Source organism: Thunnus albacares, chromosome 11, assembly GCF_914725855.1.
Source record: "Thunnus albacares chromosome 11, fThuAlb1.1, whole genome shotgun sequence".
NCBI lineage: Eukaryota > Metazoa > Chordata > Actinopteri > Scombriformes > Scombridae > Thunnus > Thunnus albacares.
The window spans coordinates 16,987,462-17,014,350 of record NC_058116.1 but is presented as its reverse complement, the minus strand read 5'-3'; the positions used below and the strand labels follow the sequence as shown (position 1 = coordinate 17,014,350).

Here is a 26,889-nt window from a genome sequence, read left to right as displayed (position 1 = left end):
CAGACATGCTGTTTCATTAAACAACTTTATTACTGGTGCTTTTTAAAGAAGAAACAAAGTGTCAGTAACAGTTGAGCTTTGTTAATAAGAATGTTCTGTAATCAATCCAAACATTAATCTTTGAAATTACTGGAAGAAATATTTACTATTTAACGCCATCTCTCCCCTTTTTCATGAGTGGATCAAGAGTAGAGTTATTATTGCATATGTGTAATTAAGACATGAACATTATTCATAAGCTAAATTAGCCACAGTTTGTCCAACTGATTTGTTTGTGATTGTCAGGTATCATTTTATCATGAAAATCCTGTCAGCAGCAGCCTGAGTAGCACAGAGACGTACAGACAGGTGAGCTGCAGGAGTTGAATGAAAAATAATACAAATATAAGTTTTAGATGGTTTAAAAAGAGGTTTGAGCATCACTGTGTCATGAAACTCTTGAGTTTGGTCACCCAAATCCATGTTACCTACAGGTTTCTATACATTTATTGTATTGTAATATTTACTGTGACAGTCTATGATATGTTATTTTTAAATATTAATTTTGGTCTCAGGTTTATAGTTAAGTAGTCTATTAATAAAATAACATGTAACAGTGAAAAAAATCATGATCCAAGTCTGGTTTCAGGCAGCAAATACAGAGTCAGACTCTTTATGTGTGTCCGTGTGTGCGCACATGTGCCTATGTAAGGGAAAAGAGTAATAGAGTGCAAGTACACATACACAATTATTTTGGCAGTCCAACAAATGTCAAACAAATGTCCCTGCCAAAGTAAAAACCAAATTTCTGCTCTTGCTCAAGATAAAACAAAACATAAACAACTGGATTTAATCAAGGAATCTTGAGAAAGAGGCCTTGTAGGCTCTAAATATCTAGAGCATAGATAAAGAGTTTGGGGTAAATGACCATGCAGCTGCAGAGGTTTTGTAATCACACAAACAAAAGTTAAAGGTGCTTGGAGGGTAGATGTTATCACGCCTCACCTGTGTGTCTGTGTATGTGTTTATACTGTAGAGGGGCTTTTGGAGCTCAAACTCTTTTATATTCAAGTGTCGACTCCTCCAAGCCTCTGTATCTGCCATCATCCTCTCAGGGTCTCCCTCTGCCACTACCCCAACCTAAGATAATAGGGAAAAACATGTAATGTAGTGATAACATACAATTGTTTTCTTACTTGCTGCCAAAGGGTGGCAGTGATGCCTCAACTCAGATAAGGCTGAGTCCAGGTTTTCCCTTGTGGGTCATTTCAACTGACAGAGAAAATCAGTGTGGTTAAAAGAGTGAAGAGCAGATAATGATCCACCTGCTTTCTGAGAGCGTCCAGACGATTCTGCCTCTCTTCTTCTTCTCTCAGCTGCTCAGCCTCTCTTGCCTCTCTCTCCTCTATGCGCCGCTGCAACAAATCTGCCCGAAACCGCACCCTAAGGGGAGCACAGAGGGTGAGGACATCAGACCTAAACAGCCTTTCTCTTCCTCTTCCGATGCCACGACCAACATTACCAATCGCTCCTGACACAGCAGGCCTCCGGGCTGTGGAGGGTTTTATGGAGCTGCCTGTGTGCAGCTCCCTCTCCCATCATGTGTTTTTATCTCCTCAGACCTCACGATTCTCATTCCTGCCAGAGTTCATTCTCACAGCCGAAATCAACAACATTATCTGGTATTAACACCAGTCCCTGTGAGGGTCTGAAGAGCGCAGAGAAATGCTATGCTAAACCATGCCAAACAGGAGATGTTTGAGTGCTCGGGGTGCCCTCCAAATTCTGCCTTGCACAGTGCTGATTTGTGTCAGTTGGGTGTGGTTTCCACTTCATTGCAATTTGCAGGCTCTGTGTGGCAAGTAAACAAAATACCACATGTATCAACAGCATCATGAAATGTGTAGACTAATGAACACGCATTTCACATGGCTTGAATCCAAATCAAATTAAATTAAATTAAATTAAAAGCTGAAAAGATTAAATTAATGTTTACTACAGTAGCCCGATCTGCTGCTGCCGCGTGGTTACCAACTGATAGATTCAGCATTATACCTGCCATTTTATATGCTGCCTGCACTCCAAATAACCAGGTTTTCCTACCCTCACTGCCACCTTACAAGTGGCACGCCAACACGGCCAAATTGAGTGCAGTCTCTGTTGCAGCTATAACCACACCCAACAATGATGTCACAATGTACCAACACACCCTGGAGTACACTTTGACATCACTGCAGCAAGTTAGACAAATGGAAGTCAGCACAAACAAGATTTCTAGCTGATGTTAAGTTGCTCTTTAAGTGCACATGTCGAGTAAATCAGGAGTCATAAAATACAGATGTTAAAGGGTAGGTTCACAATTTTTCAAGTCTGTCTTAAAACAACAATCAGGTGCCCATATGAACACTGAAAGAGGTTTTCCTCACTGTAATCATTCCCCCAGTTCATGCTGGCTGTTAAAAGATCCCCTTCAAATGTGCTTTCAATGTAAGGTGAAAGGTAAAATTCACCCTCAGATACATTGTTTTACATCATCAGTCTGTGATGTTTGATGCAATTCAGGAACTATTTTGAGGCAAGATGCGGTATTTCATCACTCTCCCTTAGTCTTATGTACGTCTATTTCAGTTAAAGGGATATTCCAGAAAATTTGTGTTGCACTTCCATAAAGTTGAGGATCTCAAGAGAAGTCAGATTAAAAAAGACTGGTCAGAATCGAAGCAGCAGAGGCTGAGATGTCCTGACTTTCATTTCGCTTCTGGATCCTACATTTCCCATAATGCAACCAAAAGCACCTTTTTGCTTTTTTTTGCCCTCTCTTCCTGGTGTCTTTTAAACTCCACACCTCCAGTTAGCGACGCAAGCTTTCTGTTATAAATTTGTAGTCTTCAAGCCCATGCTGAGACAACCCTGATGACATCACTGTGACGTCAAGGTTATTCCCTCAGACTCTCAACCTAGTTTCTATACAAATATTTCTCAGGCTACATATTACTCCCTATGACTGGTAAACTGATCTGGACATGTAAACATTTCAAACCCATGAGTGAATTTATGTGACATTAGAAGAATAAAGTTTGATATTGGATATATCAACAGAAAAACATAAATATGTATTTTTAATATACCTGTATTTGTAAGTGGTTGTAAGCCCATAAACACGGTGGTCAATACCATGCCTGCTAATGTGCAAACAAGGTATTTTAGGATTCCTTTTTAGCAACGTTGATGCACTAAGGAATGAAAGCTCAAGGTCCCAGAGTGCAACACTCACCTCTCTTTATCTCGCCTCGCCTGTTCTTCCATGTCGCTCCTTAGATTAGCGAGTCTCTCCTGATCTCTCTGCTCCAACACCTCCCTTCTCTTCTGCTGCTTTAAATAAAACTGTCGGACCTGGGGGGCGGGGGGAGGGGAACATCACTTTAGAAAGAATGACGACAAAAAGTTAACAGTAGCCACACTCCCCCTAATCTGACTCCCACAGAACTCTTAGGATCGTCATGTCCTATTGATTGTGACAAAGTTGGAATCAGATAAGTGTAAACAGAGAGAATGAGATGATATTTCAATGTCTGGCAGACTGTTGTGCTAAATTATATGGAATCCAATGCAGCCTAAATGCTCTCATTAATCAGAGTGTCTCAGGTTTCCCAAGCTCTCCTTGCAGACCCCTGAGGAGAGAGTTGTCAGACACATACACACGCATATTCTGATGTTGTACCTGTGAGGACTTTAACTAAATTGAATAATCAAAATATCCATATAACTGTAACAACATATGCTTTCAATTTGATCTCCGCGTGTGCTCACAGTTAAATCCTTCAGACAATGTAGCCACAAATGGTAAGCAACTTGAAGCAGAAGTTTGTGTATTTTTATTGAATGGCTGCTGCATATTGAAAACCCTGTGGTGTCAGAAATAAGGTTATGGAGCCTCCGATGCTATTTTTTAATTTATGTTATGTGAACTAGTTATTTAAAAGGGTGCACAGGTTGATCAGATTGTTTTCCGTGAGGAGTCTCACATGAAAAGGTCTTAACAGGAGTTGACACGCCACTCATAATTAGTGCTTTTGACAAGTTCTTTCTCTTCTAGGAAGTTGTTGCTATTTGTGTGCTGAGATCCAGCTCAGCTACTCTCTTAACTTTTGAGAATTTTCCTACCACAAATATCCATCTAACTCTATAGATTTTCTCGAACCGGGTTATTGATCATGAAGTCTTTGACATGGTCTTATCAGCAAAGCCCTTCCATTAACCAAGCATATATTTTCTGTTAAAATAGCAGATGTTTCCTGCTGAGGACAGTCCAGTGCTTGATTAACAAGTTCTCTCCTTTCTGAGATGGCTGCATGGATCTGAAGTGGATAAGCTCTATGATAGCGAGGTAAAAAATTATACTGTTGCGAAAACATGAGTGATTTATGCTAACAACATATGGATATTGTAAGAAGAGGATAGAAAATATTATCTTTTGCGGAGCTACCTGTGTATCTATTAAGCCTAAAGAGAATATATGCTGTTATGTACCTGTTGATGGAGATCTTTTAATCTATCCAATGTAATAAACCTATTTTGGATATTGATACTCATAGTGTGCACACATGCACTATTATATCTATAAATACAACTTCGCAATAATTGTGCATAACATATGTTATGACAAGAGTTTGTGTGTAACCCATTTCTCCCTGATAACACTTAGAAATCTTAGAATCCAGGAAATGGACTCTTGCACACCTGTATGCAACTTTATGCATAAGGCAAGTGCTGTAGGATGAAACTGGCACATTACTGTGTGATGAAAGACCTTACTTTTTCTTTCTGCTGTAACCTGATGGTGGCTTCTTTCTCCTGCTCCCTCTTTAACTTTGCCTCCTCTTCCTCTTGTTGTCTGGCAGCTATAGCTGCCTCCAGCTTCGCCACCTCCTCCTGCTGGGCCCGCCACTGCTGCAGCTACAAACACACATGCAAATACACACCAGAGAGCAACAAAAAGCAGGTTATTGTCCATCATCAGCTGTCTTGAAAGAATCACTCACAGGGAGATAACCAGCTGAGCCCCAACACCAAAGTGTGGCATGAACTTTAGAAGAGGTGTCAAAGCTGCCTTTCACACATCAATTCAGGACCTGTCAAAGCATTGAATGGTAAAGAAAACCCTCGTGATTGAGCCCTATGAAAAACAGAGCTTATTCTAGTAAGGCAAAATACTGTAAAAAAAGTACACATAATTCCAAAAACTCAAGCTTTAAAAGAGTAATTTATGCACATCTTCTAAACTAGAGCATAACTTTCAGCCAAAATTTAAGTCCAAGTATCTTTATTGTCATTGTATAAAACAATGAAACAGCAAAGCATCTCCCTGAGCCACGTAGTGCAAAATATAAGATAAATAGATGAATAGTTGGGTATTGGGACAGTACAGGAGGGGTGTGGGCTGGGGAGTTTTGTTTAGCAGCCTCACTGCTATTCTGGTAGTCCTTGCTCAGATAGACCTGTATCTTCTTCCTGAGGGCAGGAGGTCAAACAAGTGATGGGCTGGATGTGATTGGTCTCTGATGATGCTGCGAGATCAGCGTAGGCAGCAGGAAGTCTAGATGGTGGTGATGTCTGGTAACTGGGCCCTGATGATTTTTCCAGCAGTCTTTATTACTCCCTGAAGAACTTGCTGCTCCGCCTTTGTGCAACAGCTGAGCTAGAATGGTGTGTGGTTGTGTTGTCCTGACCTGCAAAAGTCTTCAATCACTTCCTTGATGTTCAGAGCCAGGTTGTGACTGTTACACCATACTGCCAGCTTTTGTACTTCACTCCTATATGCAGACTCATCGTTGTTTGAGATGAGGCCGAGCACTGTGGTATCATCTGCGAATTTAATGATGGAGTCAGAAGGATAGGAGGGGGAGCAGTCATGTGTACAGAGGGTGTAAAGTAGTGGGCTAAGCACACATCCCTGTGGAGTACCAGTGCTTAGGGATAAAGTGGATGATACGTGCTTGGCTTGCCGAGTCTGAAAGACTGCGTGCGGTTTGTTAAGAAGTCCAATACCCAGTTGCATAATGAGGTATTAAGTCCCAGATCCTGTCATTTGGTATTGAGTTTATTTGATTTTTTAAGCAAAAAAATTTTGTTTACTTCTTATAAACAAAGAAAATCAGCTTGATAACTACGCACTTGTCATTATCCAATCAAGTTCTGAGGGCTTTTATGAAATTAAGAGCTTGTATGAACTCTGAAAACATAGAGATACCGGGTTTTCACAGGACAGCAACATGTTTGCAGAGGAGGCTGCCTTCACTCAACCAACTAGACAGTGAAGACAGACTGCCTAAATTTTCAGCACACACACACAGACACACACACGGTCCAACATTTTCTGGGGAGTGAGTGACAGGTTCGTTATGCAGCAGCCTCTCTGTGGCGTGCCGGGTATTAAAGTGCTGCATTCCGAGCGGGCAGACAGATTCACAGATCTATCAGAGGAGGGCTTAGGAATCCCTGTAGGAATGAACTGCAAATTAACATGGTCTCACACACATTAGCACCAGCGGTATCTTCAAGTCAATCACACTTGGCGTCCAACTGAGATGCAGCAGCAGCTGTGTGTTGAAGAGAGGACTTAGAACAATCCCGCCTCTAATCCACTTCCGTTTGACACTGTTGAAGTTGGAGCTACAACAAGCTTCGTATTTAGAAATCAAAACATTGTCTCATGCAGACATTTAGAGCTCCATTTTCTTGAAAGTGGGTGCAATGTGCAATTTTCGTGAACAGAAGAGCAATCCTGAACTGACAGCATTGTGCCAATATTTGTGCTGAGTATACTGTGAGCACTTAACTGTTTTTCACTGCTTATGTGTGTTTACAGCACCAGTCAAAGGTTTGGACACACTTTCTCATTCAAGTAAATGGGAAAGTGTGTCCAAACCTTTGACTGGTGCTGTATAATGTCGACGTTGGTGTTAATTCCAATATTGCCTTGTGTAATATAATCTTGTAACTGTGAAAGGTCACTGTAATGATTTTCAAAGACTACTGGTGTTCCTCTGAGCAATAACACTAGACCTATATAAAACCTCAACAGCACACTGTTTAAATTTAAATTTAGATTAAAAAGATGCTTTTCTTGCAACATTTATTTCTGGCCTTAGGAACAAAGTGCTCAAGTGTATAAAAGAAACCATAATTTTGGAACCTGAGCAATGCTGAGTGTTTAGGTGTTATGTTTAATCTCACAGTTTATTACTTACTCAATTAAGTGTTGTGTTGTATTCTACTTGAAACATATTAATATACAGAGCACATATAAAGGATATACATTTGAAAATATCCATATTTCAGAGCCTGAAACGTTTTTAGGGGTCTGAGACGTTGACCATGTCATCACAACCTCCCTGGTTTGAGTCCGGCTGGGGACCGTCCTCTCTCTCCCTCATTTCCTATCACATCTCTATTATCAAATTAAGGAAAAAGACGTACAAAGTCCAAAACAAAAGTCCAAATTCAATGTTTATGTCTCTACTGGTCAGTGGCAATTCTGCCCAATAAAATTTCTCAACCTGCGTGACAGTCTTCTGTGCTATGTAAGCAGAAGAAGCCTAAAAAAATCAAATTAAAGATGCATACATAATTGCTGCGGTCTGGCCCAGATAAGATACCTGTTTGTTTGATGCAGGAAACCTTGAGAAATGGGGTGTGTAAACAACCTGGTGAGAGTGTCTGCAAAGCATATTTTGAGACATACAAACAAGCATGTGTTTAATCTAAGGTTCAGTTGCAAGTCACCCAAGATCACAGAATAATCTGAAATGTATCTTTATAGTTTGAACACTGTGAGAACCATTATGGCTGAGTGTATTTTATACGTCTTTCTCGTTTAGGTAGAAATGAAAATGCATTTTAGGGAGCACAAAGAAAATAAAATGGTCATTATGTGCAGTCTACAGTAATTTGTCACTGGAATTTCATTTTCTGTGAATTCAAAGAGAAATGGTGCACCCTCCCTTTTTCATGGCAGCACAAAAAAAGACTGCAGAGATGTCAGAATAACAAAAGAATGATGGTCTCTTTATCTGCACGCTGCAGCCTGCTAAAAGCCTTTGTTAATATAACTGTACAGTGATGTCTTCTGTCAGGGGGCGTTGCAGCAGTCATCATAACTTTCTATTGCAGGTCGTTTATTGACAGACTTTAGATGTTTAACAGATGAGCCAAACAGATTAGGAAGGAATTCCTGCAAAAAACGAAAACAAATGTTGAACCAGTATCATTGCTGTGAAATATAGCAGCAAACTAGAGAGAATGAGTGATTTATTAATTATAATGACTGGAACAACCCTCCATATGTGCAACCACTCTACTGAGTGGCATTAATGACACATGAGATTTACAGAATCTTCCAAGGGACAAGAACTGCTATCCATTAGGAGATATGAAAAATGAAACCATGCAATTATCTTTGTATTGCCATAGCTGGCATGATAAGAATTTTCCTGAGGTTCATAAAAGGTTCAACACATTGCAGAGGAAAAATTATACACATATGAGCAATTAACTCCTCAGAGATTTGTCAGCTGAAACACTGTGTGGCCCACACACTGTCTCAATACACTGGGACTCTGCTGGGTCCATCAAGCCACCAGAAGGATGAAGAGCTATACTTGCCAGTCACTCACTCAGTGATGGGATTCGCTAACACACAGTGCCTATAGACTTACACTGATTACTGCAGGAAGGTCACACAGATCATCTGGGCATAAGTCAATCTGTAATAATGCTGTTCACATTGCAAAGGACTCTGGAGATCAGGAAATGAAAAATGAGCTCTTTCAATAAAAGAAACCCTCTCGTCTTATGAAAATCTTTCTTCCTTTTATTGTTGTGTCGCTTTTCCTGTTGGCCCGCTCATCCCTTTCCCACCTGAGCCTGTTGCAACAATCTGCCATCCCCTGCAGGCGTTATTTACTCATGTGGAAAACACAATCACTCATCAAAGATGCCTGGGAGTGAGATATAAGTGGGAGGCAAAATGAAAGCAAGGACGGAATAAAAGGCTGGAATGAACAGTAACACCAAGAACAATGGCAGCTAATTACAGCACCCAGAATACGGCAGAACAAACAGATGATGATTTGAAAAGAAGAGTCTGTCTTTCAGTGATAAATTGGAACAAAATAAGCCATATCTCATGCACAAAATGTTAGCTAGTTATCTTAATCATCCATTTCATTTAACCTCTCATGACATACACCGTCTATCAGATCTCTACTGTATATCACATCTGGAGCTTGTTCTGAAACTAAACAACTGCTATGTGATCAGTTATTTCATCTGTGTCCAGACATGTGGATCAAGCCGGTCGTCTTTGCACGGTCAATCTGCGGTCCTCAAGAATAAGCAGTGGTCTATGTGACAGACGTGACCTTCACAAAACAGGGGGTACAAGCTAACTCAGAAGACAGCTGAGTGGGCTAGCAGCACAAGATCCCTAATGAGGTCAGAACCAAACTGCCACTGACCAAAAATCTCCCAAAATATGCCATCATCCGAACCAATTTAGGCACAGAGAAGGTGAGATAGGTGCTTGAAGGGTGGTTATTTGCATAATCACTGATAGAAAATATAACTACATGTCGCAAGTCATTTACCACCTTTGCCTACAAGCATCATTACAGGAGTTCTTTATCTTCTTTATTTGTTACAAAAATGCTGTAGCTTAAACTAATAAACCTCTGGAAGAGCTGTTGCAGGAGGGTCTGTGTTAGATATGTTTGTATATTCACTTTAATGAAGCATCATCTCAGCTACACTGTGTCAAATACACAATGCAGGAAAGCAAAGTTAAATAGGTGAGGGGGGACCACTCATAAATTATGGATCATGATTGTGACCATAAATCCTCCATGAAATATAAATTTTGACCAATTTAGAGGTGGCCTGCAGCTACACTGCAGGCCAATGTGAGTGTTCTGCTAAATCATATTTTACTCTACATGTAATGAATAGGAATAAAAAGGGATTTTATCCTTGGAGGGGTGAGTGACTCACAACAGAGTCAGGAGAGTTCCTTGGGTCAGAGGGAGCAGCTGCAGAAAGCAAAGCGTTAAGGAAGCAGATGTGGCGGGAGGAGAATCCATCTTGTCTCGCCGCTGTCGCTGCGCTGGGATGATAAAGGCAGTGGAAAGAGAGATTGGATGCAAACAGGCATCCATCGGAGCCTCTACGCAAATTCAAATATGTGCACACGGCATGCATAAACAGAAAACGTGGATGTGGAAAAGTCATGGGAATGAAAATGCCTGTGTGATTTTCTTTTCCGTATTGGCTCAGACAGCCATGAAAAAAAAAACTCAGTTTGTTTGCCACAGTTAGAAGTATGTAGTTAATGTTCTACCAGAGGTTTACAGAAATCACTGGAAGTCAGAGGCTCCTGTTGTTCTCAAAAATACTTGTGTAAGTGTATTTCATCATTTTAAATACCCATGATGTCTTTTTTTTCTAACACAACTTCATTATGCCACAGTCAATGCAGCTGAGGTCGCCAAAACTGAATGTGAAGCGATCATTGCCCGTGAATATGCCTCAGTAGTAAATGACAGTGTACAGTGAAGGACAAAGTGAAAACTGTTCAATTAAATGTAATAATCAGTGGCATAATGAAAAACAAGTTAGGAAAAAAACAACAATAGGACAATACAACACACATCCTGTCTACATTGTTGCTCCTACAGGTGGAAACTCTTCCAGGACTTAAAGCAAACAAGTAGCTTCTAACTGTGGCAAATACACTGTTGAGTTGCTTTTCATGGAGAAATGATGGCAGTGGCGAAAAATACACTGATAATATTCTTAAAGACACTGCTTGAAGTGGGATATTTTAGGTCCGGCTTTCCAGTTTGTGGAGAAACATGTTTACCCATAACAACATTTGAACATTTAAGTGAGACACAGATGTGGAAAACCAACTATTGTACAAGGCAAGTGGTTCAAGCAGTGTCCTTTATGCCTGAGAGAGACTGAACTTTTTTTTGGCCTTATATTGTGTTCTGTTCCCACTGTCCAGGCTTATACGGGCGACTTGAGAAAAGATCCCAACAGTAGTCTTGTTTGTTTGTATCAAAACATACTCGGGTTGACCTCCAACGATTTCTTTCTACATATAGTGGATATTAAGGGTGGAAAGTTCTTACTTCTTAAACAATGGATTAGGCTCATAACTCCTCATGACCATAGTAGTAGTACATAATAATAATGATAAAACATTTCTGTCGGACAATTCATGCATAAAATGTAACACAAACTGCTTAACATACAAGCAAATAATCATACCATTTACAGTAAAACACTAAGCAAGGATACATTCAATAAAACAGGATAAAATTCAATTAAAATGACAGGATAACCATTAGGTAAAAACACTGTAGGAGAAAGCAGTGTCTAAAAGTAACTGTTTCAGGACAAGAGACTACATTTCGGGACACTCGGGATGGAAGAACATGGACCATACAGATTATTAATTGATGTAAAGAAAGGGAGAACGGGAACTCGACTAAATCCCAAGGAATCAAACTGAGGTTCTTGTTCCTGCAGGGCATGTGCTGTTCTTTGACAAATCTAGACTCAGTGGTGATGGCGCACACCAACCCTACCTCAGCACATCAGAGTGTCTTCTTATCTGATCAGCCACAGGGTATAAGCACCATTTTTTAAAATAAACTGGCAAGCGAAGCAAATTCAATTTGTACAGTACTGCATCTACAATGCATGGATTTGTTCACATGAGTAACTTGTTTGTTGTGAGAATGTGAACAAGCACTCCTCGGAGACAGCAACATCATGTTTGCGAGACCATACTTATTAGGTTGTTTGCATTCACGGCCCATCCCAAGTGGCAGCTAAAGCAAGAGATGCTGTCAGGCAGCCTGGCATGTTGTGCAGCCTTGTCAGCAGATATACTGTACACGAGCAGGCACTCAGATGCTGCTGCCTGTCTGGTCCCTCACACATCTCTCACAGCAACTATCACATCTACACATGTTCTTCAGAGGAACATATCACGCTAAATACCATGAAACCAGTTCGATATTGTCCACTCCACTAGTAGATGATAGATAAAAGTAGACCTGAGAGACCTCATACTGGCTAAGCTGCAGAACAATGAACAAGTGTTATATTATAGTTATAGGTCCACTTCCTGGTGGGATTAAACATGGTGTGCAGGCACATAACTGTAGCATAATTGCCAACATAAAAAGTGCCGTCTCATAAAGTTGGAAATGTTCTTGAAATATGTGACAACTCCTGATGTGAAGGTGTACCAGACACTGACCTTGTCTCTGAGGTGCGAGCAGATGTCCTGCTGGTGTTGGCGGTCTCTGTGGAGCTCCAGCTCCTCCTGGTGGGCATGCCTGGCTTCCTGCAGGGTGACCAGGGCTTTAGCAAGCAGTTCTCCCTGGTCCCGCTGCCACTGCTGGGTCACCACTCTCAGCTGTGCCCGGGTGAAGCGCTGCCAGTCCCACACACGTTCATACTCCATCTGGAAGAACAAGATTGATGGAGAAGGTATTGTTTGCACGTGGGGTGACACAAAAAGGCATTGCTGAATGTCTATGTTGGTTAAGTATCTTATTTATTGGAAACATGAAACAAAAATCCCACCTAAAATAAAAATTGAAAGAAGAATATGACGATTGTAAGATTGAGGTACTGCAGCCCAAATGGCAAATACTGCTGTATTATACTCTTGCACCAAATTGATGACATGCAAACAGAAAACCACAAACACCTCTACATGATATACTGTCTATAATAATAGCAGTAGGACCGAAGGGAAAAAGTCTTTGTCAGATCTAGCTGTGCTGGTGTATAAAATGGTCCTTCTCTCCTGACTGTGAAATGTCCTGAAGGAAAACAGTTCCTTTCTGCGTGAGGGCTGCCTGTAGCTATTCATCATTGTGTCAGCGCTCACAGAGGCTGCATCACTTGGCTGCTTCATTGTAACAGAGGGAATGATATTCATCTATGGGCTAATAGCGGCTAACTGACGGTGGGAAGGCATTAGACGGCTGACTGATTTTATTGAAAATGAGTGAGCTGACAGACCTGCCAACGGAACAGAAGTGGCAGAAGCAGTGAAGCAAATCCTGTTTATTAATGCACAACTTTAGAAGTTAAGGAAGATCCACCTTTTGTTCTTCATTTTCTCCCACCCTCTCCTTTAGTACCCTTGCCTTCCTTGTATTGTTTGAAGTGAGAGAGTTTGCGTGTTTGCACTTAACATGCAATGTGTGTTTGCACACAGGCATGCGTGCACTTGAGCCAACACATTGCAGACAGCTTGTTAAGTACAGTATTGCTACATGCTGTACGTGGAAGCATCTGCTGCACTTTGTCTGCAGTACACAGTGCTGTCTCCATGAAGACTGAGCCATACAAAGAATAGATAAAAATGTCTCCCCTCTGATATGTCCAGACAGGGTAAGAGGTATGAATTATTTTCACTATTGCCATGGAACAATTTTAGGGCATATGAAATCCTGCTGGTACTCTGTTGGCTTCCTACTTATCATGAGACAAAATCAAAGAGTAAATCATAATAGACCACAAAGAGCCCCATCCAGCAGAGGGAGATCTCCACTCTAAACTACAATAGATGGAGTACCACAATCTGACAGAGTGATACTAGAAAACAAAAAGAAAAAAAAAAAAAGAAAAGAAATGGATGACAGGACACAAAAACCATGTCTGCACACTGCCACCTATAAAATAGCACTTGCAGAGACAGTTACATGCACTTAGATTGCGATTGCAGGTCACGATCAAACAAGAAATGATTTTGTTCCTATAGTTTGGGAGTGAGAGAGCAAAGTAAATCAATGTCACTAATGCAACTATCCAGTCAAATTCTGCCCTTCTTTACTTTGGGTATTTCTCTGCACGATCAGTGAAAGAAACTGAAATGACCATTCCTCCAAGTAAAGCTTAAGTAAAACTCTTGAAAAGGGGCCTCACTTAAACAATTCTCAATCTTTTCTACAAAAATGGGAAATTACTCAAAACAGCTGGTCCTGCGAGCAAATGAGGAGCACATAGGAGCTGATTTATCACCAAGGCTTTTAAATTATCACATTGCGCAAACCCTTTAACTGTGGTAATATGTCATCCCTGCTTCTGTGCAACAGTGCTGTTTTATCTGGCATTAGTATTTAAAGAGCACTGACAAAGCAGGAGAAAATGATGCTATCATCCTGAAATTATTACGTGCAGATGGAACTGAATGGCAGGTGAGCGAAATATTAAGGCTCAAGTGGGAACAGCCTTCAGCAATCTAATTGAAAATAAAACATAAGAAAGCATAGAGCTAAAAACAATTCTGTAGGTGGTAACCATAGAGTTTTCTATCAAACCATATGTCTGCAAGAACAATGGGAATTATTTTTCCCACAATAAATACAAGGGAAATATGCGCCCAAAGCAAACTGCTCATGATTCTTTTTTTCCACTATATTTCTAGTGGAGCCAAGTATTCACAGGCACAGAACTCACTTCATCTAGAGGACCATCCTTTGAGCTTACTGGATACTAATCAATGTCATGCTTGTTGACTTCATTTAGATTTCAGATAAAGAAGATGTAAAAAACACCTATTTGAAATCAGGACTTTTTAAACACATCTAAAAAAGCCTGTTTGAAATCAGGATTTTTTTGTACAATTTTTTTTTTACAAATTAATGATCAGAGTAGCATTTATACAGTTAATCAGTGAGGTTTCAGCAAACCAATCTGTAGTTCAAACTGATTATTCACTGCATGCAAGCAAGCTTAATTATGACTAATAGCTGAATTAGGTGGAGTCTGCACTACATCAACTCTGGGTCTGTTTCTGAGGAAGTGAAGAGTGTCTCTCTCCTTCTCCCCCCCATGCCTCCCACACAGACACACACACACACACACACACGCGCACAAGCACACGCACAAGCACAAGCACACGCACACGCACACGCACACGCACATGCACACGCACACGCACACGCACACATGCACAAGGCTGAACGATCACAGCTCTAAATGCAGCTCCCAGCTGGAACTGATATGAGGACAGGACAGGTCTCTGGGTGCGGGTGAGGGAGGAGAGCAGGGCTGGCGGTTGTCATGGCGATGCTAGGCGGTGGTGTGAGCGAGATGTCCACAGACGGTGACATGGCACATCCTGCACTGCGCTGAACAGATCATTGTCTAGGCTTATCTGTCTGCTCAGTTCAGGGTAGTGAGCTGCATTGATCAGGGAGCCTGGGAGTCACACTGCAGGGATGCTTCAGACTGGGGAAGGGAGATTTTACACAGGTGTCTGTGGGAGTGTGTGTGTGCATAAATATACAGTATGTTAAAGCGGGCGTGTACAGTATGTGTGTGTTTTGTGTGCAGTACAAAAATGAGGAAAAAATATAATGGGGGAGAGTTGGGAAATAGTGGCATAAATGTTAGAGATGAAGGCTTCTCTAATCCTGTCAAGGGATCCCCTGCAGGATAAATCTGGCCCTTGAGCAAGGCACTTAACCCCCAACTGCTCAGTGGTCAGCAGATCAGTGTTTGTACTGGGCAGTTTCCTGGTGTGAATATGTGTAACTGTGTGAGAGTGAGAGCTTGCTCTCCTGGATAAACAAAGATTTTTTTAAAAAAAAGTCTATCAGTAATGTGTGTGTTCAGGTGAGTGGGGTGTACATGCATCATAAACATTGTATGCACAATGTGCCAGGCCAAGACATAACAGCGTGTGTGTGCATCCCTAATTGTTTTAGATGAACAACTAAATCAATAATGCTTATTGTTTTTCTTCAACAAACAATGCCAAGGTACTGACCAGCTCATGTCTAGTTTTCTCAGGGAAGAGTCTTTGAAGCATGTCTGTGCAGAGTGCTCTGTGGTTGGGAACATCATGAGTGTACTGAGACAATATGAACTGGAAACGTAGGTGGTCATCTGCACACCAGCCACAGAACCTGGAACGGATTCAGCAGAGGTTCAACCCACAAAATATGATAGTAAAGCAAAGGAAAAAAACACTGTTTCCTTTCCTTCATTTCACTTCACTTGAGCGTACATTTACTAATTGCATTTCATTCTAAGAAGTAAACTTATACTTATACTTTACTTTATAGCGATCATATGGAAATCAAGTTATGAAGTGGCTCTGAGACGTTGATGTAATCAACTTGCTCAACAGCTTGCTTCTAGAGAGAGAAGAGACTGTGCTTCTATATGCTGCTGATGTCCTGCTGAGTTTTTAATCTCATTTTAATCTGCCCAGTTACACCAGCATTCTGCCTCACATGTACTATATTTATCAAAACAGATTGCTGAAAATCATTAAAAGCCCATTTCTGGCTGAGCAAGATATTGAAGGGATTGTCATCATATTTTTATTTCATATTGTCTGGAAAAATAACAATTTTCTAATTCAATCAATGTGCGAGCACTTAGAATAATAAAAGAAGAAACATTTTTAACTTTAGAGCTTCAGGCCTACCCGTCACTTTTTTGCAGTTGCTCCTGAAGACTCTGCAGCCGGCTCTGATACCTTTCTGACAGGGAGTGGAAGGCCTGGATCAGGGAGTCCTTCAGCTCTGGGTAGGGACAGTATGAATCCAAAACATCCTCTGGAACGCTGTCTATGTTCACTGGAATATCTGAAGCAGTAAGATATTTCTGCAGAGGACAAGATGGCCATCTTTGAGGAACGTAAGGACATGTTTAGACATGTGCTTTGGTGTGGCAATTGTGACACAGCGCGCTAAAGCGTGACACTCAAGCTGTACATGAAGGGATATTGGTGATTGGTGAGAGAGCAGTGAGAAACTTACCTCCAAATCAAGGGCCACGATTTCCTCCTCCAAGGTCTGATACTCTGCTTGAAGCTTTGCAATTACGTCAACTTGCTGGTCTTTCACAAAGTTTATCTGGTGGTTCAAGGATAAAACCATTAAAAAATACTCTTGAAAGCAGGCTTAGAAAACAAATATGATAGTCAAAGCCAGCCCATACACTATCCAGGGAGGTCAAACTGGCAAAAATGAACTGTCACTTAATACCAAACGGACTAAATGTGTCTTGCCTTGACTTTCCAGGAATTCCTCTGATATCCATAATGGTTTAAAAAAAGACTCTTATGAAATTCTTACAGCTTAAAGAAATTTGGGACTGTAGGATTACACAGAGCAGACTCAAGAGATCACAGCTATCCTCTGCAGCACTCTCTTCCCTCTCTCATTATATTATGTCTCCTTAAATCAACTCAGTGGTCACAGTACTGATTGAATGCAGCGCCTCCCTGTTCTCTCAGTCGTCTCAATTCAAAAACATCTGTCATCAGAGTGATTTAGTAATAGCAAGTAATCAGTAATTAGGCCCTGCTTATAGTCCAAGATACTACATATCAAAAGGAGGAAAACAGCGTGTTGGAAATGGAGACATGCTTATCAAATAATAATAATTAGGCCTGTTTTACGATTTTATAAAAGGAGCATATGTAAAAAAATAGAATTAATAATGCAAATAGCTATTATGTTATATATATATTTATATAAATAGTACAAGAATAGTCACATTTAGAGACTATTTCCCCAATATTCACTGAAAAACTCCTCACTAATGGTTGGTAATTGCTTCTCTCAATTCTCAAGTGGCATGTGCTGTGAGTCCTTCATCCTGTAAGCTTCACGTTTGGTTCAGCACTAACTGAAGACCTCTATCAAAGTATCCTTTAGTCTCTTCTCCAGTGTCTTGCTGCTGGCCTTCACAGCGTGATCACATCATGTGTCCCCTATTTTATAGCTGTAGCTATCTTGCCAAATGTGATTTTGATCACTCATTCTGGACACTGGATACTTAACTGTTCATGCACTTCACAGGATCAGCAAAGGCAAGTGAATGTTCCGTCTACTGGTGCATTTCATCAGATATAATGTACATTTTCTGATGAATATAACAGATAAATCCTGAGCTTCATTGTTTTTTGTGATGTGATATTGCTTTAATGTGGTGCTATGACTTCAGTAGTGATGTCAGTAGTGGTAGTTAACATCAATCTGTTATGTGAATGAGTGAATATTCAAACAATTTGACATTTGAAAGGAAGCAGGGTCATAACATCAAATTTATAGATGTGCACCATGTTCTTATAACTGTAACAACTTTTAAGTATGTTGCAGCACTCAAAACCCACTAACCAGAAACCATCAAATCTTAAAATGAGACAATTATCTTTTTATTAAATCTGAAAGTCATTAAGAATCAGTCGCCAGTAACATGACGAGTTAATTTTTATATATATATATATGTGTGTGTGTGTGATTATATACAGTATATACCCCTAAAAACCCCTAAAAAGCCTTGTTGTCTGATTTATTTTAAATGATAAAGTAAGAATCAGAGAAAAAGGGACAAAAGACATGAAGCTCAAGAAAAAGACAAAAAGGAGAGGCATTGTGGTTGGGTGTGGAAGGGGGGGTTATCCTGTTGTGAACATACAATCAGGTGGGTAAGGGCTATGGACCAGCAAGAGTAGGGGGGTCATGGGAAAGAAACAAGCATGAGTGAGCCACACAGAGGAGACAAAATAGCTGGCAGACAGTTCATTCCAAGTATCTTCCGTCTTTAAAGACCCCCGCTTACTCCTTAATCTTGCCATTCATCTCTGGAGCTTGCAAAAAGCTTTCTGGAGTCAAAGGCAGAACTGGTGACTTAGGGACTGTGGATATCTAACAAACAAGAGATTAATGAAAAGTGAATACGGGCGCCCTGGTGGCCTCATGGTTGAGACACATACCACAAAACCACAATGTCTACAGCTCAACTCCCAGCTGGGTGACCCATGTTGCATGTCTCATACCTGTTGCTCTCTCCCTAGTTTCTTGCCTCTACACTGTCTGTCAAATAAAGGCAAAAAGCCTGACAAAAATATCTTTAAAAAAACTTAAGAAGTGAATACAACACTGTGTGCAAGCTGGGATCTTTGTGGAAACAAGCAGGAGAGTGGTTTATTTAACCTTTGTTGGATGTGACAGACTGTTGTTGTTGTTTTGGTACACGTAGAGAGTGAGCTCAGCTACGATTAACTGTTGAAGGCTTTTTACCGTACTGACAGGATAAAATACTGCAAAATGGTTCGCTAACAACCAAGGACATGAGTTGCAAAATCCAAGTATTCTGTAAAGATGAAAGACCACAAATCTATTTTCCTTGAGATTGATTTAGAAATCTTGTCATTCTTGTGATACTCACTTCCTACAAATAAAGCCCATTTAGGATTTGTCTGTAGAAGTTACTGTGATGTCCTGCAGTGGACATTCAGACATGCCTCTATTTCATAACACACAGGTACCTGTTGTTTTATTGGTTCCCAGTTTGATGGATGGCAACTAAGCTTCTGATGTTGTACTTCGCCCAGTCTGAAGCACAAGTCGTCCCTGAGCTGATGAAAAGGCTGCACAGTGGCTGTCCTAAATGCCTCCCGCTCCCTCTCTAGGAACAGCTCTAAACACAGGACACATATTAGTACAGTACTTACAGTATAAAGAGAACAGACTGATGGTGATACACAGTAACTATTTACCATAATCTTGAAGTGAGAAGATGGCAGTGTCTGTTATGCTGTTTGGCCTGATCTGCTCTAGAAAATCATGGATGTCATTCTCAGCCTTCTCCCTGTTGCACAGGAGAAGAGAAAGATGCATTAAATACAACCACATTACATTATTTATTATAGCTAACAACATACCCCATCAAGACAGCAAGACAATGGCACTCTGTTCAAATGTTTGCTGTAAAAAAATCTAATTTTCAACACATATATGCCTAAGGTTAGTTAGGAGTATTGCTAAGCTAACCTACCTACCACATATTGTGTGCACAAGATAAAAAATATCTTTCAGGACTTTGGAGACTCTGTACATTTGGGATCTTTACCAAACTAGCAAACTAGCCTACACTTTTGCTTTCTCCTCACCAGATCAAATATTCCAGCTGTTACAATAAAAGACCGATTTGCCAAGACAATAATGTAGCTATGAGCTGACCTAGCATTCTCCTTATTGAATACAAAAACTGGTATGATTAGTTTTTGAGATATAGGAGAAGGATGGGGGCTAGGTCTGTCCTTCCATTCGTCCATCACACACACCATCTAGGACTCAGCCAGCAGAATCTTCCTTTGACATTAGAGACATTAAACTGGGGACATGATGTCTTGCTGCTGTGGGCAGCATTACACTTACTGGCCTACAGAGGGTACTACAGTAATTGTTTACTTCTTACTCACTGGCCCGAGGGGTGACACGATTGTGACTAAAGAAAGAGTAACCATAGAGATATACTTGCCTGTTTTCCCATTTGACAAGGTGGCTTTTGAATCCCAAGGTAATTTAACTAGATATACAGTATGTATAGAGAGTTGCAAGCAATGGCACATCTTTATGACTAGGCTCATTACCAAGGCTCACACTTGTGTACATCATTAACCTTGGGTGGCTCAGACACAGTCATTATGCAGCCAAACACACTGCACCCCAGAGCTAGCGCTGCCCTTCTCACTTCACAAGGCATGACACCGCTGGGGCCCCAGACCCACACTTCTGCCTCAGCAGGCAGAGGAAAAAAAGCTGCCTTTTCTCCATTCGGTATACCCCCCTGTCTCCACACAGCTATAACCCCCATTTCTCTGTTTCTCTCCCCTTGCTACCCTAATTCAGTATCATCACTGCAAGAAAACCAGCTCAAATAACCCTTTTCTTTCCTTCCGTTTTCTCCCTGGTAGATTTTTCTCTTTGGGCTTACTTTTGTCCCCCTTTTTACGCTTGCCTTTCTACCCTTTTTTTCATATAGATTCTTGTCTGGGCTCAATGGTTGTGTGGTGTAATAGCAGATTCAGAAAACTGCAGCAGATAATGACAGGGAGTAAATGGGGGCTCTTACTCAGCCTTTTGCAGCCTGGAGCACTCTCTGCTCCACACCTGTCTGTGCTGCCGTAATATGGAGCTCTCCTTGGTTGCCTTGGCTTTACAGCGAGTCTTCTGAACCTATAAGACAAGGTTTAAGGAATAAACTGCTTCTCTGGAGCTGTAATATGCACTGAAAATAGTCTCTGCAGTGCTGGCTTTTAAATTCACTTTGGCCATGCCATTCAATCCCTCCTACAAATAATTAACTTTATCTGGACAAACCTGTCTCTGGAGTGCTGAATAAATGCAAGGATGGTGCAACATGAAATGGGTAATTTTCTTCTGGTTAAAAGTAAATTGTTCCCTGTTTTTCTGCATATCAGGGATATTTTTCAGTCTTTATTAGCATTATTGTGTGTGAAAGGCTCATAAACTCAGGTAATTCAAGTGAAACAGTATTAGTGTCGAAGCACAAGAGCAAAATAAACAGCAGCAAATTAAAATAATCAAGCAGAAACACGCATGACACGCATGAGGCATGTTATTAGGAGAGCAGAGGGTGCAGGGGTGGCGTCGAGGGGGGATAAAAGTCTTAATCTACTCTCATTTGTTTTCCTTTTTCATCATGAAAGAACAAGGCCCTCCTTCACAGCAGTCTCAGTGTGGCAATTCATTGTCTTCTATCAGTGTTTTTGTACACAGGCCACTGGCTCAGATAATTGTACAAAAGAAAATCTCACACAGCTAATACATGGGTACAATCTATTTCATAATAATAGGGAATACAAAGGAGTTAGGATGTTGATTTACGTCAATGACAGTCTAAGTGTCAAGCTGCTAGTGCTGCTGTTGCCAAAAAAAAGTTTTAATATATTGTGCTGGACATGGAGCCGAACTTCTGATGAGATTTCTATTCTCACTAGTCCAAATAAATCTAATGCATTCAAATTCAAACACATTAATCATTAAAACACAGTGTTCAGTCAGATATCCATTCACATTTTATCAAGAAAAGCTATCTCTTTTATTCACACAGATATATATATATATATATATCTACCATGCCACATTGTAATGTACACTTTTAGGCATATCACATTATATATCTCATTTTATAATCTTTTAATCCAGCCACTAAGGATTTAAAGTCTGATCATGATGGCTTTATAGATTTCACAACCTCGACACTGTTAAACAAAATGTCTTTTGTGTTATTTTCAAGATCCCAGATATAATATTTCAGGGCTCTCAAAGTGAAAATGTGCTTAAAATCTACAAACATTTAGAAATCTGGCTGGATAAAAGACTTTCTTTTAAGAACCATTTGGAGCAATTTAGTCGAAGGTCAAAAATAAATTCTTATAAGAACAAATTATGCTGCTCTTTTGCTAGTCAGAAGACCACTGTATGGTTAAAAAAAGATGTCTGTACTTGACTGTAGGGATACTGTGTATAGTCATAGTTCTCCATAAGATCACATTGCACTGTTATTTATACATTTCTCACTTACCACAGGCTTTTTTCACTGCAGACAGTTTGACTTAGTAAGAAAAGCACAAGTGTTACTAATGACACTAATGATGGCTCTGTTTTCAAGTTTTTCTCTGTAATCAAGTTTCCCCATAAGCCGTGAAAATGTGAATGAGTCAGCATGCACAATACCAGGACCCTGAAACTGAAGCAACTAAATGGAATCCAGCCATAATTAATTGTATTATTTATACCTGTGCTTTTCCTACTGTAACATGTCCAAATGTCTTCCATTAAAAGGACATATTATATCTCTATTAAAAGAGGGGGTGGTCCTCTTTAATGGAATAGGGAAATTGGGTAATTTATATTGTGAATTTAAAGAGGACTTTAAGTTTGAAAAGTATCTACTTTGTAAAAACAGGAGGTATGGCCAGGCTATTTGTAATTTCCAAGTTTCTAATAGCAGAATTCCTAAAATAACAGGAACATACAAAAGTCTGGAAAGGAATAAAACATTTTGTAATTTAACTGTAACTTGTAAATAACTGTCTGGGGGATGAATATCATGTTTTGTTCAAATGTAAAAACACAAGCATCATTGAGTATAGAAAGAAGTACCTGCCAAAATATTTTGTAAACCATCCATCTATGTTTAAACTTATATTATTATTGTAGACAGATAAACCAAGGATAGTATGTAAATTAGTTGCATTTTTGAGTAATGTTCTGCTCCTCTTTAAGTGACTTAGTCTGTGCTAAAGATCTATTCTGGTTGTTTACTATTGTACTGCTGTCTTGATTTATGTTTGTACTCCATACCACAATGTGTAGTGTAGAGTAAATAAAATCTGAATCTGAAAAGCATATTATATTGTACAATATTTACATCCCCTATAAGGCTCTGCTTTAAAAACTGCCCTTTAATCTTTGCTCTCAGATTACATCAAAATTATAGGTCAGGTCACATAATTGTTTTAACTTAAGTTGACCCATATGTTTAATCTAAACTTTATATACCCTGTTTTAAAGGTCCTGTACACCCACACAGATGCATTTTATTCTGATTAGACTTCTGCTCAGGTTGTAGTTGGGTGGAGCTATACTGGAATTACTGAGGTCCCCAGTTCTCAAATCAGTAAGAAAGCAAAGGTGTAACTTTTCCCACACAAACAGGTGTGACAAAACTAATAGGGGGATCCGAAAGATGTCAATCAAGCTGTCTTTACATGCTCACACCATGGTGGACCATGCATCCATCCATACAAGCCTTTAAATATAATGTTCCTTATAAATGCAATGACATTAAAAAAAATAAATTTATATTTTAAAGAGATTTCAAAGCTTAATGTCACAGGCTTGTCTACACAGAAGACATTTCAACTGTGTTTCTCAGTCGTTTTTCACATGCATCTGAAGGTTCAGACACACCTCTGTTTTAATCAATTCAGCCGATAAAGCCACAGAAAAAATCATTATGTGATAACTATATCACAAATATTGGAACTAATAAACAGTTCTTTATAGGCCTAGGTTTGTGCTGAACTGAAGGTAACAGCTTGAACTAGCAAGATACTGAACGTAGGAATCAGTGCCAGCAGTATGAACCGTGACACATTCACTTACTGTAGTACATACAGAAGTGCATTTGAATTGTGTTGCTATTGTGAATGTAATGAACGAACCACATAGTGACTATGCATATTTGAACTGAACTGAACAAAATGACTCAAATCAGCAAAATGATTCATAATTTGTAATTGTTTTCTTAAATTTTGGGCTTTGTGGTTATTCTGATCTTGAAATAGAGATAATCTCTGAATGTATGTACATGATGGATTGGCAACATAACAATTATACAGTGAAGACGCATCCACAGCATTGTTGTGTTTCAATTATGCCCCTTCATATCTTCTAATTGGGCCATGGTGCTTTAGTAATAACACAGAAACATTACTATAGTTGAATATGTACAATCACTAGGAAAAAATGTGGCACTATTGTGCTTGCATGCAGCTTATATAATTATATTCAAAACAGTATTAGATAGACTGCATTTCTTCTCTCTAATTTGTTAACCTTCAGTGTTGAATAATTTTTACTGTAGTACAAGGTAGCCTCTCATTTCAGTGGATGCATCTACCAATTTTCAGTACAGATGAACGCACATTTGTTTCAAATTTTTGTACAGTGCTACTAAGATTTAGAATCTTATCAAGAGGAAAAATGTCAAGGTTTCCGTATCTGAAGCAGATAATACTGCCAGTCTCTTCCTGGAGAGCACAAATGATCCCATGCTTGAGGCGACTCATGGTCATTTATTTACCCTCCATCACATCACCAATGGGAGATGCACAGAAAGCCTGCCTTTCAGGCTGGAGACTGAATGTGAACATAGCCTGTCTTATCTAGGTTATGCAGAGAGCAGGGTTGGAAGGAGCCACAGGCTAACGTAATGATACTAAAAGGCTCCTGCTGCCACAGTTTACCAATTAAAACACCGCAGGTCTAAAAGCCTAATCTCCATTGCCCCTAGCATTAACTTTTTGCTCTGCTCTGAGTCAGACAACTATGAACTTCAAACAGGTTTATAGTAAACCCCAGGCAGCCTAATGAATATTCATGAAACTGGCAATGCTATTGTGTATGGCACTGATATTACTGCTGTGTTTCATGTTGTTGGACAAACTATAAAGGTTATGCAATGCCTGCTTTATATGGAATGAAATCCCTTTACAATATGTTGTGTGTAAGAAAGAAGAGAGAAAGGTAGACAAACCAACAGAAATTACACTGTTTACTACTACTGGAGACGTGCTGTTTTATCACCTCGCTTTAAAATCAGGTTTTGTCAGTTGAAGCTCCTCCTGCGGTGGCTAATGAGGACTGTTTGTTCACTGTTTGCATTTTATATTGTTGTTGCACATTCTTCTTCATTTGCTGCTGAATCACCATATTATTAAGTGATATGGGAATTGATTTTATAATTACATTGCTGCACAGGCATGATATTGATAATTACCCGAATTTACCTTTTGTCCAATTAAATCAGACTCCATGCGTTTGGCATCAACAATGGCTTGTAGTCTTTTATATTCAGCTGGCTTGTACTTTGAGCTGCCAAGACCATTTCTCAGTCGCACAGTCAGTTTTTCTGCATGGATGAAAGCAAATGATATGGCTGAATTAGGATCATTGGGATTGTTGAAAAGCTCATCGCTTTTGATGTCTGAAGTAAAGTCTTAATGCTGACTTCAGCAAAGAAAGAAATAGAGGAAAAGACAGGGAAGCAGTACAAGCTGAGCACTAATGGATTGTATGGGTAATTCAGAAATGACTGCATTGGGGGGGGTTGGGGGGGTTCAATGCTAAGCTTTTTTTGAGTATCAGCTGTGACTCAAAGAGACAGGTGAAAAAACAAGCAATGCTGCATCTGACAAAGGCATCAAAGACTTGACAGTACCTGGAGAATTCAACATAGGAACCTCAGGTCAAATCTGTTCAGCAGGTCAATGGGCTACGATGTCACAAGTCAGCAATGTTTCAGACCCAAAAAAACTGACTTACCCACATCTTCGGCTTTGTAGTTTGTGATGAACGTATGCAGATCTCTTCCACTCATCATTCAAGAGCTGCATTTGCATCTACTATACAATATGTGAAATTGGTATAGTGCCTGCAAAATGAGGATATAAATCACTGCATGTAAGGATACAGGAGTTGTGCAAAGCTGTGGGCTCAGGCCAAATTTACTATCCTATTACACTACACAAAAACTAAATGTTACCATCAAGGTCTTCATGACATTGTGAGAATATCAGTCAACTCTGGCACGTTTTAGTGTATGGGAGTAGACAGATGGTGCACTCAGTAAGATCAGATATGCCGCTGGAATATCACAATGTCTTTGCTTTGGATTAAGTATTGAAAAATTCGGGCCACAAAGGCATTGTGTCCGTTAAGGCATGCAGTGTGAAGGGTGGGTTTGAAGTATGCAGGAATGGATTGAATCTGTGAGTAAAATGAAAATTGACGCTCTGTTCTGGACCAATCGAAGATATCTTGCTCATGTCTCCAGCAGACATTAAGGCTTTGTTTTTCTTCTTTTACAGAATTCGACTTTATATTTTATTGACACCAAATGGTGAGAAAAGGTTAGGATTCAGAACATAATAGCAGCCTAACATTAGCTGCTGATTTTCACAGGAGGATTGTCCATAATTTATAGGGACCATCCATCACTTAACTACAGTTAGCTATAGTTTACAGCTGATATGATTGATCGATTAATTAGTCAGTTTATTAACTGTTTCACTTGTTTTTAAAGTAAAAATTCCTTAAATTCAGTGGTCTCATATCTTGTGTCTCATGAACATGTTTTGGTCCATATGATAGTAAACTTGGGTTGGGCTTTTGATTGTTGTTGAGACAAGCCAAGAAATTTAAACATGTCTGCTTGGCCTCTAAAAAAATGGCGATAGGCATTTTTCACCAACTAGTCGGTTAA

General features: G+C 39.9%; 1 protein-coding gene across 4 annotated transcripts in view; it reads right to left on the bottom strand.

Moving 5' to 3' along the window:
• LOC122991808 (coiled-coil domain-containing protein 148-like) overlaps positions 1 to 26,889 on the bottom strand; it is a 31,846-nt gene that overhangs the window by 3,729 nt on the left and 1,228 nt on the right. For 3 of the 4 annotated variants that reach the window (XM_044365162.1, XM_044365160.1, XM_044365161.1), the window contains exons 2-14: positions 25,950 to 26,058; positions 25,415 to 25,536; positions 20,947 to 21,050; positions 19,589 to 19,680; positions 19,358 to 19,509; positions 16,839 to 16,934; positions 16,505 to 16,683; positions 15,839 to 15,977; positions 12,308 to 12,514; positions 4,795 to 4,935; positions 3,254 to 3,372; positions 1,305 to 1,422; positions 985 to 1,119 (exon numbers count right to left, since the gene is read on the bottom strand). In XM_044365162.1, coding sequence (XP_044221097.1) covers positions 985 to 1,119; positions 1,305 to 1,422; positions 3,254 to 3,372; positions 4,795 to 4,935; positions 12,308 to 12,514; positions 15,839 to 15,977; positions 16,505 to 16,683; positions 16,839 to 16,934; positions 19,358 to 19,509; positions 19,589 to 19,680; positions 20,947 to 21,050; positions 25,415 to 25,536; positions 25,950 to 26,007 — 1,662 coding nt within the window. In that variant the 5' untranslated portion in view covers positions 26,008 to 26,058. Of the gene's footprint in view, positions 1 to 984; positions 1,120 to 1,304; positions 1,423 to 3,253; positions 3,373 to 4,794; positions 4,936 to 12,307; positions 12,515 to 15,838; positions 15,978 to 16,504; positions 16,684 to 16,838; positions 16,935 to 19,357; positions 19,510 to 19,588; positions 19,681 to 20,946; positions 21,051 to 25,414; positions 25,537 to 25,949; positions 26,059 to 26,889 lie in introns of those variants that run through there. The other variant, XM_044365163.1, reaches the window with a different exon arrangement.